Raw genomic sequence first — 12815 nt, forward strand, 5'->3', positions numbered from 1 at the left:
CCCCGGCACCTCTGCTATTAGCTGCTGTGGCCTCCAGCTGTTTTGGTCCCCCGGGGATAAGAAGCATCCACACTCAAGATTTGATACTTCTTATTATTAACAAACAGAAACATAAAGCCTGCACCTCAGCCTCTCCTGGTACCTGAGAAGCGCAGGAACAGATCTCAGAAGGCTGTTCCCTCTGGGTACAAATCCTTAATTAGGGGCTCACCCCAACGTGCTGCTCAACTCTTGTATGCTCATGTACAGCATGTGCAAGAGATGTAGTGCAAGAAAAAGAGAAAACTGCCTTAATTTAGGTGATTCCACTTCTTGTATCACTCCAGCTTTGTGTCAGGTACTATTCTAAGCAGTTTATACGTATTATCTTGTTTAATCCTCTGAAAAACCCTCTGAAGTAGGTAGTGTCATAACTTCCACTTAAAGATGCAGACATTGAGATCTAGAGAGAGGGACCAAGTTGCTCACATTTGCACAGCCAGTATATGGCAGAGCCAGGATTTGAACCGAGGCAGCCTGGTTCCAAGAATCCGTGCTTCCATCCCCATCTGTTGAATCTCTGTGTGGTTTTGTTGTTGTTGTCTAGTCACTAAGTTGTACCTAATTCTGGGTGTTTTTTTTTTTTTTTTTGGTCCCATGGACTGTAGCCCTCCAGGCTCCTCTGTCCATGGGATGTCCCAGGCAAGAATACTAGAGTGGATTGCCATTTCCTTCTCCAGGGGATCTTCCTGACCCAAGGATCAAATCCATGTCTCCTGCATTGGCAGGTGGATGCTTCACCACTGAGCCACCAGGGAAGCCCTCTGTGTGATTACCCAGCACCAACACCCTCTCTTCCTTTAGAGATGGATGCTCTGCAGTGATTGGTTCTTGGAACATTCCTTCCCCTGTGAATCAGCTTGTCCTGAGTTGATGCCAAGCTAACATGCTCATTGCCCACCCTTTCTCTCCACTTCTTACTTTCTAGATTGACCCCCTGGGGCAAGAACACCGAGTTCTGTCTTCACCACCATCCTCTGCCCTTCAGTTGTTGCCTTGAACCCCAAAGGGACTGATTAATTTGCAAATGCATGTCTAGCTCCCAGGGCAGCTGATGCTCTCCCACCTTTGTAGCCATGGCAGCACCTCTGTCACACAGAGGTGCCCCTTGTGGCCAGCAGAGGAGGACCATGACCTTGTTGATTTCGCAGGTTCTTGACCCTGGACCATTAACACAATGTCCGCCCTCCCATCTCCTGTCTTCACTGACACAGCAAGTTCTAACTCAGACCTACCCTCACCATTTCTGTTTTTTGAATGAGAAAAAATTTCCAATCCTCATCAGTTTTTTTGTACAAGGTCTTTAAAGAGCAAATAGAAAGAGATTCATAGCCCACATATATTTTCCTTCTCTGAGTAGCGTTTATTTAAATGCAGATGTCCTGGTTTCCCCATGTAGAGTTGCAAGCAATACCTTTCAATTTAAATGTTAATAGGAGTGTAAACTTCAAAATCAAATTTTTTCCATGAGGGAGAACTGTTTTTTCTGGTTGTATTTGATGGTTCTCCTGGCCATTCTTCCTCCACCACCCTCATCATCCATCCCCCCACCCCCACCCACTCGTTTTCCACGTGCTGTCAGCGTTCTTTTTCTAAAAAGATTAGAATGCACCTTTGTCATTTTGAACACTAGACTCTCAAACATTAGGATCATGGAAGACAGATATTAGACTCAAACCCAACAGGATTCATGTGAAGATTTTTCTTTATTTCAACCTTTCCCTAAAGAGTCAAGCTCAACATTCCAAATTCTTTCTAAGGGGATTATTCTTTGTCCGACCTTGCATAGTGTTTTTCCAAGGCTTCAGATGGATGAGTTTGGTTTTCCGCTTCCCCTTCCCTCTCCCCTTCTTTCTACAAAAAGGCAGGAAGAGATGGGGAAAGAAATAACAGTTGACCCTTGAACAACACAGGTTTGAACTCTTTGGATCCACTTATTTGCAGGTATTTTGAAAGGCTACCCACTCCAGTATTCTGGCCTGGAGAAGTCCATGGACTGTATAGTCCATGGGATTGCAAAGAGTCAGACACGACTGAGCAACTTTCACTTCACTTTCACTTTCAAGAGTACATACAACAGTAGTACAAGATGAGTGGTTGACTGAATCCCTGGATGTAGGACCTTCTTTCTTCTGTAAGTGTACAGAGGGCTGACTACAAGTTATAAGTGGATTTTCCACTGTGTGGAGGGTTGGCACCTCTTAACCCCCTCATCATTCAATGGTTAACTGTGCAAGCTGTGTAAATTCCCAGGTACAAAGTACTGCTGTGGGCACAGTGAACAATCACAAAGAATTAAAAAGGCAATTTCTCACTCCTAAAGAAATAAAATTAACACATAGGATAACACAGATGGGTAGAATGGGGCCATCTATGTGTGAGTCATTCCATAGGCAGAGTGGCCTTTGGGATTTTCTCAAATACAAATAGAAGGCAACAAAGATTTAAAAATAATGAAAATAATATCTAATGCCTTAAATACAAATATGCTGACTATAATAACCTTTCTAAGGACATTAGGGTCCAGATTTTGTGTGAGAATGTGGTATCTGGCTTCATCTTCTTTTATTTCTCTATTTTCTCTTTCCTTCATTTCCTTGTACTGTGTGCATTTTGTAAGACTCCTAAATATTTTGAAACAAGATCGGACTCTTACTCCGTAAGTTAGAATTGATTTTATAATATAAATTTCAATGATTTTGATTCCATTATTATAAGGTGTTATTCTTGTTCTTCAGAGAATCCTTTTCAATAGTCTCTTGTTCTTATGTCATGGAAGCAAACTATGTCTCTTCTCTTGTCTCTTGGGGATATTTATAATGATTTAAAATTTTCTTTTAAAAATTTAATACAATTTTTAAAGGTTATTTTCTGTTTACAGTTATTATGAAATATTGACTTCATTCTTCTTGTTGTAAATACAGTGTATCTACACCCAGTAGTCTGTTTCCCCACCCCTCAACCCTGTATTCCCCCTCCTATCCCCCCACTGATAGGCACTAGTTTATTCTATGTATCTGAGTCTGTTTCTTTTTGTTATATTCACTAGTTTGTTGTATTTTTCAGATTCCACTTATAAGTGATATACAGTGTTTGTTGTTCTCTTTCTGGCTTGTTTCACTTAAAGCATAATGCCCTCCAAGTCCATCCATGTTGCTGCAAATGGCAAACTTCTGTTATTTTTTATGGAATACTGAATAGTATTTCATTGTGTGTGTGTGTGTATATGTGTGTATGTACACACACACACACATATATCACATTTTCTTTATCCATTCATCTGTTGATGGACACTTAGGTTGCTTCCATATCTTGGCAATTGTAAATGATGCTGCTATGAGCCTTGTGCATTTATCTTTTCAAATTTAGTGTTTTCGTTTTTTCAGCTATATACCCAGGAGTGGAATTGCTAGGTCATAGGGTAATTCTGTTTTTGGTTTTTTTAAGAAAACTCCATGCTGTTTTCCACAGTGGCTGCACCAATTTACATTCCCATCAACAATGTACAAGGATTCCCTTTTCTGTTCATCTTCACCAACATTTGTTATTTGTGGTCTTTTGATGATGGCCATTCTGACAGATGTGATATGATATCTCATTGTGATTTTGATTTATATTTCCAATAATAATCTTTAATTTCTCCTCCCTGCAGTTTGTTTCTTCAAGTTCTTTTCCTTCCAGCTTATAGATTTTCTTAATATTTGGGGCTGCCTGAAAGCCCTGAGTAGGCAGTGGGCTTGTCAATGGGAAGCTTTGTTGTAGATAGTTGGAGGGACTGCTTATGCCTCCCTGCCTCCTGCCACACACACAAATAGTAATGTGTCTAGATATTTTCTCGTGTGCTGGTCATCACCAGAAAGGTCTCTCCCAGCTTCCAGGCTCTAGGGCAAAGGCACGGCAGTCCACTTCTGGGGGCCAGGCAGAAGAGGTCTGGGGTCTTAGCATTCAGCATTCTGTAGGTGCACAGACACTTACTTGCCCTGTGTGCAATGACGCTCAGTTGTGCTGACCAGCCGTCACCTGAGCTTGTTGACCCCCAGTCCTAAGTACTCCCTCTCCACCCTGGGTTATTCCCCGGAGGTGTGGAGTGGCTGAGGGGAGCTAAGGTTCTCATTCCATCCTAAACAACTTGTTCGAAATCCTTGTTTTATCTCCCTCCCCTCTGCTTGACTTCCTGATGCATAGTGATTAATGCCAATTTCTGAACCTTTGGGGGGTTTGGCAGGATGGTTTTCAGCTTCCCCCGACCCCTCCACTGGCTCTGGTCTTGGCTTGTTAGGTCTGTTGAGAAATTATACTGCCCTCAGTTTTGCAGCTTCCAGGCTTCTGTTGTCGCCATCTTCTTTTCTGGTTTCCCCTTCCATGTGAATTTCTGTCTTTTAAAAAAAATCTTGGAACTCTAATCCTGGCTTTATTTGGGAGGAAAAATGCTAGTTATACTTTTTCCATCTGTGATGATGATCCTGTAGGTCTTTAATTAGATTATTAATTTTATTTTCCTACACAACTCAGTAACCCAGCTCATTCCTTTTTAGTTCACTGGTTTGAGACTGTTGATCAATAAATTATTTAACTTCTCTAAACCCTGTAAAATAGGAATATTACTTGTCCTGCCTACCTTTAAGTTATTGCTGCAGCTGCCCTGAGTTACCATGTGGGTCTGAGGGCAGAATAAACAGCTGTACATACATGGCTCACCGGGTGATGGTGAATATCCTCTCGGGTCAGTGAAAATGCTCAGGCCTGACCTCTGGTTTTCATCCTCTTTCTAGAACAACAACTTAGCCTGACCCTCAGTTTTTGTTGACAAAACCTTTGGGAGACAGCAGAGTGCACAGAGTCTGTTTTGGAGGCACAGCCTTCCCTGACCTGGGAACACAGGTTGTCTGTCTCAGGGCTTTTGGAAGAGGAATTACTCTCCATTTCTGTTTCTGCCTTTTGCTCTGTTTTCTCCTAAGTGAAGCACTTGGCTTACCTCCTCCAACAGCAATACCTTTCTGTCTTGTAATGATTTGCATTATTTGTTTTCCTGTCCAGCCCTCTTCTCCATCCCCAGCCCAAGTACACATGGCTCACAGGGACCCATTATCCATTCAGTCCCCCAGGCAGCACCTTTGCTCCCTGGGGTCTGCATAGCCCAGGGGCCAGTACCCACCAGATGTGGCAGGAAGGGGCTCTGTGGCTTCTGCAGGGTTGTCCTCTCTAGTGCCACTAGGGATTCTTCCTAGAAATTCTAGGGGAGTCTTCCTAGAAACCCCCCTGTTACTGAAAAGGAAGCCAGTAGTTTCACAGGGGCATAGAAGAGAAATTTCCTGAGCTGTTTAAGGGGATATAAGTAAATCTCCTTTAGACTAAAAATACCCTGGTCTCTCGCCTCCCATTCCCATCGCCTCCTTGCCCTTGACTGCAGTGGAGAGTGGATGAGCCCTGCGTGGCAGAGTATCCCATGGCCAGGAATCAGTCCCAGTGGAGTCGAGAGGGGACCTTTTTCCACCAAGGAGGCAGCCCAGAGCTGGCTGCCTAGAGTCTCTTGTGGTGACAAAGGAAGAAGGGGCCAAGGGACTAAGGCTCGTGGCCGTGGGGAGATGGAGGGGCCGGGGTGACCACAGGCAGTTGAAAGAGAAAGGGGTGCGGCCCAGCTGGCAGGGAGGTCCTGCCTTCTTTCCAGCCAGCCGTGGATGCCTGAGCACGGAGCCCACTCAGGAAGCCTGGCACACACATTTGCATGCTAGGATCTAACGCGTCCTCAATAAAGTTCCCTCTGGCGTGTTTAGCGATCTGAGCGGTCAGTGCAGCCTGATAATTAGGCCTCCTTGGTGTGCACGGGAGTGACTGTAACGGGTGTGACTGCTCTCTTGCTGGGCTGGCACTCTGGGGTCAGCAAGGGTGGGAAGGACCCAGGAGAACTCAGTAGAGCAGGAACCTGCTCGTGGCTCTCTGGGAATGTCCGCCTCTGTGGCAGGGCCCTGTTAGGCCCCCTTCATCATGGGGAGGCTCACCTGCTGTTCTTCTCCCCACCCCCCAGCCAACTTCCTCCCCGGGGGTTGAGGAGGGGGCTGCCAGGGTCTGATCTTCAGTGTCAGGCCAAGGGGCATGGACCACAGCCAGCTCTGGAGGTGGGGGAGGGGCAGGAGACCTCAAGCCAGACTGTGCCCGGGATCCTCTGCTTACTCTGCCGACCGGGGGCCTGGAGTGCGAGAGAGGCACAGAGGTGTTCCCCACAGAAACCTGGGTGTTTGTTTCCTCGGGGATGAGAGGAGACCATCCGTGCTTGCTTGGATGGGGGACTCATGTAGTTTGCTGTCTGGAGCCCCTCTCCCCACCTCCTCATCCTCCTTCCCTTCCTTCAAGAGTAGGGAATGCCCACGGGGTCTCCAGGCTACTCTGCAGTCCCCATCGCCCAGGGCAGAGGCCAGACAAACGGCTCCTGTGTGGAGCCTGATTGGGGTTGTTACCCAGAAGGAAGAAAGCCAGATTCCAGGGAAAGAGTGTGCAGCGGGGTGGGGGGATACACCGGGGTGTAGGACTAGAGCTGGGAGGAAGCTTAGCAAGATTCTGAGTGAGGCTGACAGAGATATATCAGCAGCTCTGCCGTCTCCCTTCTGCTAAAAATTCCACCTTCCCAGACCTAAATGGGAAGGAAATACAAAAAAAAAAAGAGTGGATGCATGTAAACATATAGTTGATTCACTTTGCCTACAGCAGAAGCTAACACAGCATTCATGTGCTAAGTCACTTCACTCAGGTCCAACTCTTTTCGACCCTGTGGACAAGAGCCTTCCAGGCTCCTCCGTCCATAGGATTCTCCAGGCAAGAATATTGGAGTGGGTTGCCATGCCCTCCTCCAGGGGATCTTCCCGTGCCAGGGATCAAACCCACGGCTCATGTCTCCTACCTTGGCAGATGGTTCTTTACCACTGAGCCATCAGGGAAGCCCTGTAAAGCAGCGATACTCCAATAAAAACTAATAAAAAAAAATCACTTTTCCAGACAGCCCTCATCCCCCTGCATGCCAGGCTTTGTCTGGCGGGTTGGCAGAGCATGTACAGAGAAGGGTCTGATGAGGAAAGCTGAGGGGGCCTCCTCAGGGCTCAACCTGTGAGCAGGAAGCATGGCTCCCACCCTGCAACCACACGTGCGGCGGAAGCTGAGCCCCCCGGAGTCAGGCTGGAGGATGAGGAACGTCATACAGCTTCCTCTTCACCCCTGACCTCCTGAGAGACCAGCAAACCCTGCATGGGAGGGATAGAGTCCTTGGCAAGTGCCAAGACTCAGCCTAGCTCTAAGGGCCCATTTGTCTGGGTCTCACCTCCCTGAAGGGTGAGTGATCCTGGGTTAGGACCTGGGAGCCGCACAGATCTGGGTTTGATGCTGTGTTCTCCACTCTCTGTAGGCTTTCTGTGGGTTGCTCCATTTTCCAGATAGGGATAAAGACAATAGCTGTCCTAGGAGGTTGGGAGAGATGCTTGCGAAGAACAGTGTTGCCCCCAGCACAAAGAAGGGAATGCAGAGGAAATGGCAGCTATTATGGTGGTGATCTCTCCTTCCGCGTATGGACCAGGCTGTCCTAGCTGTGTTTGCACTTGAGGATATGGTCACCGGTATTTCCCAGCTGGCTCAGGGGTGAAGAATCTGCCTGCAGTGCAGGAGACTGAGGTTCAATCCCTGGGTCCAGAAGATCCCCTGGAGAAGGGAATAGCTACCCACTCCAGTATTCTTGCCTGGAGAATCCCTGGACAGAGGAGCCTGGTGGGCTATACAGTCCTTGGGGTCTCACAGAGTCGGACATGACTGAGCAACTAAACAACAAATATGGTTGCCATCGGAGGCTCTGCCCTCTGCAAAGGAAGCTCAGTTGCACCAACCTGTCTGCAAAGGGCCCCTGTGGTGCCCTGCCCCCTCCCCCCGGCCCAGGGTTGGGGTGCACTGGACCCTGCGTCCCAGGCTCTGATGCTAACTGGTACCCACCTGCTTCCCTGCAGACCTGCGCAGGATGACGGCCGGCTTCATGGGCATGGCAGTGGCCATCATCCTCTTCGGCTGGATCATCGGCGTGCTGGGCTGCTGCTGGGACCGAGGCCTTATGCAGTATGTGGCTGGGCTGCTCTTCCTCATGGGAGGTAAGGCTCAGGGGCAGCAGGCTGGGAGGTCCTGGTTACTGGCATTCCGAGAGAACAGCTGGTGGACATGAGGATGGAGGCCCAGACTCCGTTGGGGGGGGCCCCTTTCCTTCACTCATTCCAACTGTGTTTTGAGTTCCTGGTGACTGCTGGTCATTGCCCTCTGGGGTCTCCCACCTGGTGTGTGAGAGACGGTGGTGATGGCCTTGAAACAGGTGTCAGATGTGGAGCAAGTGTGAACCCAGGAGGTACTTGGGTATTTTGAGCACGTAGTGTGTACCTGGCATATACTGTGGGCAGGGGGCAACTGCTGTCTGGACAGTTTCCTCTTCAAAAGCCTACCTCCACCCTGATTCCTGGGTCCTACAGCTGTTGCTCCCGTTTCCAATGAGGCTCTAAGCTGGTGGGACAAGGCCCAACCTTCTGTCACGTGTCTCTCTCACCCTCTATCACTGCCGTGGCCATAGGACCAGTCCAGCCCTTTGACAGGTGGTCCATGAGCAGAGCTGTGTAGCTGTGAGGGAACAGGTTCTCGTCCGTGGGAAGTAAAAGCGCATTCACAGTCTGTACGGCCTCTTTTCTCCCTGAAGAGTTCAAGTGTGCTTTTTGGTCTCCTGGTTTGAGCCTCAGTCCAAAGTGAAAGCTAACCGTGAGTGTGCCCTTCACAGGGCATTCCTTGGAGAGAGGTGGATGGACAAATTGCATGGAGTTAGGAAGAAGGGGAATTGGGCTTGTGCAGAAGCAATTGAAAATGTATACAGGGAAATGTGTAAGGGCAGGAGGAGAAGGGGACGACAGAGGATGAGATGGTTGGATGGCATCACCAGCTCAATGGACGTGAGTTTGAGCAAGCTCCAGGAGTTGGCGAAGGACAGGGAAACCTGGCATGCTGCAGTCCATGGGGTCTCAGAGAGTCGGACACAACTGAGGAACTGAACAGCAGCAATAATGAGTCCCTTCCATGGAAGCCAGCATTAGTTAGATGGCAGACACCACATGAACCACCTGACTTGGGATCTCTGATCAGGTCCTGGAGGTGGGGAGGGGCGTGGTGTCCTGCTGGAGATTGGAGGTGGCTATTCTGGACGGACAGAGCTGGGGGCTAGTAAACTGTGAGCTGGGAGAGAAGGAGGAGAATTGTTGGGTTCAACTTGGCGCTGGACTCTTTATCCTTATCCCCCTGAAGGACAGATGTCCCAAATCTCAAATTCTCTGTCACCAGAGTCAGCCATCCCTGCCCAGCACCACCTCCCCTGTGGGTCCCAACCGGAGTGAGGCAGAAGCCAGGGGAGAGAGAGGCATGGGCGGCTCCCTGCTCCTTCCTTCCATCCCCTGCTGGGACAGGACCCCCCCCCCCCCGCTGCCCCCACAAAACCAGCCCCACCACCTTCTCTGTGCCCCGGGTGTCCTCCTCACTGAAGCAAGGGTCACACTCGGCCTGGGATGGTCGTGCTTGGTTTTAGCAGCATGGAATCTTTTTCATTTCCACCTTCCAGTCAGAAATCTTCCGTGGACCCCGAAACGTGAAAAGATCAAAGCGGAGTGGCTCTGTTTGTAGCGCGTGTTCTCTCTTAAGGCTCTTGTGGTTGTACAAAGACGGGCTCCAGTAAAACGGGGCTTTTCTAAGGCTCTAGAGAGGCCTCCCAGGAATCTGAGAAAAGCTGAGCAAACAGGCCTCGGGCATAGCAGGAATCCGGGAGCCCTGGGAGCTGACGCTCTTTCATCTCCGCTCTTCCGAGGTGCTCCCACCTCCCCGCGTGCTGCCTCCTCCCCATCCCTCCAGGCCAGCCCTCCTCACCTCCCACCCGGCGCTGAGCCTTCCAGCTCTGACAGCTTCCAGACAGAGACAGTGAGGGCCCTGCGGATCTTTGCAGGACACTCCCCGCTCACCTGAGACCTGGGTGGGAACTCTCTCCCGGAAGAGGGTGGTGGACAGGAGGGTGCCTGGGGCCCTGCCCCTCCCACCCCCCCTTTGCTGGGGCACCACCAGAAGCCTAGGGCTCTGGGATGCCAGGTGAAAGCCCTCAGGCTGGACTAGGGACCCGAGACCCCTCCCCACAGGAGAGTGAGTGATGGTGTTGATCCCCTTCCTCCTGGTTAGTGATTCTATTTTTTTTTTTTTGCTTTCGGCTGTGCTGGGTCTTTATCGCTGCTTGGGCTTTTCTCTAGCTGCAGAGAGCATGGGCTACCCTCTAGTTGCAGTTCTCAGGCTTCTCATTGCGGTGGCTTCTCTTGTGGTGGAGCTTGGGCTCTAGGGCCCCCGGGCCCGGGAGCCACAGCTACTGAGCGCAGTAGCTCTGTGGTGCGGGGGCTCCGTTGCTCTGAGACATGTGGTATCTTCCTGGCTCAGGGATCCAACTTGTGTCCTCTGCATTGCCAGGCAGATTCTTTACCACCGTGCCACCAGGGACGCCCTGGCTAGTGGTTTGTAATCACTGCACAGTCAAATCGCCTGCAGGGCTTTTTAAAGTACTGATGCTGGGGCCTTGTTCAGACTCATCCAAGCTGAACACTTGAGGTGACCCTAATGTGTGGTAACTGGGGGGGGTGGGGGGGGAGAGCTGGGGGAACTGGTGACCTTTAAGAGTCCTCCAGCTCTGAACTGTCACGGTTCTAGGGATGAACCAGTCGGGAAGGCCTCTCAGAACTTGTCTTCCTTCCCAGCTCCCCTGCCCCATTTTATGACTGCTTCTCTAGCTCTTAGGCTGCATCAGACAGGGTAGCGCTGTCACAGGGCATGGGTTATTATCCTGGAGGCCCGTCCGAGCCCTGGTCACCAAGGGTCCCAGCTAAACCAGCTTTCCCCGCACATGGACTCCCCACTGGCCTTTTCAATGGAAAAACCATAGCTCATGATAAAATGGCAACATCCAGAAGCTGCTGTCCCGAGAGCTTCTTATCGTTGACGGGAGGGTTGTCATGTTGGAGCAGAGCCATCTTGTCCACCCTGGAACTTTGTTACCTGTGTCCACAGGTAACAAGACGCTGCGGTGGGGGCGGGGGGGTGGTGTCCACACATCTCATGGTGACCAGCAGATGGGCCCCAAGAGGTGAGAAAGAAGGACAAAGCCACTAACAGCTGATCCCTTGATCCCTGGTCTTTGGGGGAAATTGAAGCTCTAGGTGGGGGAGGGTACCCTCTCCCTTTTCAAATGAATGCCCTGTCCAAGGAGGCCTTCCCAGGTGGTGCTGGTGGTAAAGAACATGCCTGCCAACACAGGAGATGTAAGAGACATGAGTTCGATCCCTCGCTTGGAATGATCCCCTGGAGGAGGGCACGGCAACCCCCTCCAGTATTCTTGTCTGGAGAATCCCCATGGACAGAGGAGCCTGGCGGGCTACAGTCCATAGGGTCGAAAAGAGTCGGACACGACTGAGAGACTTAGTAGGCATCCATGCCAAGGAAGCCAGACACAGTCACGATGAGAGGAGGGAGAGGGGGGTGGTGGTCCTGATGCCCAGAGCAGCTGCTGCCTGCTGACCCCAGGAGTCTGGTTTAATTCAGAGCCTGGCAGGGAGCAGACTCAGAGTAGAAGCTGTGCTTCCCTGTCCCTGCTCAGCACAGAGCTGCTGAGAGGGGAGGTGTCCACCCAGAGACAAAGCCTTGTCATGAAGACTCTGTGTGCCATGAAGAGCCTTCTCAGCACCAACTACTCCCGGAACCAGAACCGGACTGGTGCCTGTCCTCCAGGAGTTCCTCTTCTAGGAGTGACCCATGGAAAGGCTTGGAGAGTCAGCTCCCTCTGACAGCTACCTTACGAACATGGCAAAGCTGTCCCTCAGACTGTAGATATTTGTGACCAAAATGTCCCATGGCTTTAGCTCTTATCCAGATTCAGTTCAGTTCAGTTCAGTCACTCAGTCATGTCCAACTCTTTGCAACCCCATGGACCACAGCATGCCAGGCTTCCCTGTCCATCACCAACTCCCAGAGTTTACTCAAACTCATGTCTATTGAGTCAGTGATGCCATCCAACCATCTCATCCTGTCATCCCCTTCTCCTCCCGCCTTCAATCTTACCCAGCATCAGGGTCTTTTCAAATGAGTCAGCTATTTGCATCAGGTGGCCAAAGGATTGGAGTTTCAGCTTCAACATCAGTCTTTCCAATGAACACCCAGGACTGATCTGCTTTAGGATGGACTGGTTGGATCTCTTTGCAGTCCAAGGAACTCTCAAGAGTCTTCTCCAACACCACAGTTCAAAAGCATCAATTCTTCAGCGCTCAGCTTTCTTTATAGTCCAACTGTCACATCCATGCATGACTACTGGAAAAACCATAGCTTTGGCTAGACAGACCACCCAGATTGGCTCAGTCTATAGCTGAGCACAGACTAGTGCTCAAGGGGTTTGATTGGACGGCCAGTGAGAACAGCTACTGGGGACCCGACCGACCACCACAGGGCTCCCAAGCTGGCCGGGTGTGGGTGTGGGGGTGGTGTGGTGAGCAGGTGTAAAGAAGGGGTCAGTAAGAGCAAAACAGGTAAATTGAAAGTGAAGAGTCCAAAGATGGAATTGCAGTTGACTTTAGATGACTCAGCCGGGGCCAAAATAAGAGGTTCTATCCACAACTTCTTATCTGTTCACACATGAATGCGGGTGGCCCACACTAGGTGCTTCTCTTTTCCAGGATTTAACTATTTCCAGGCTTAAAGAG

At 50.1% G+C, this 12815-nt stretch overlaps 1 protein-coding gene across 1 annotated transcript in view; it reads left to right on the forward strand.

The window, feature by feature from the left end:
* Positions 1 to 12815, forward strand: part of TMEM178B (transmembrane protein 178B) — a 381889-nt gene that overhangs the window by 341117 nt on the left and 27957 nt on the right. The window contains exon 3 of the mRNA XM_061165942.1: positions 8022 to 8159. Within this exon, the coding sequence (XP_061021925.1) occupies positions 8022 to 8159 (138 nt within the window). The remainder of the gene's footprint in view (positions 1 to 8021; positions 8160 to 12815) is intronic.

This window comes from Dama dama, chromosome 18, assembly GCF_033118175.1.
Source record: "Dama dama isolate Ldn47 chromosome 18, ASM3311817v1, whole genome shotgun sequence".
NCBI classification, from domain to species: domain Eukaryota; kingdom Metazoa; phylum Chordata; class Mammalia; order Artiodactyla; family Cervidae; genus Dama; species Dama dama.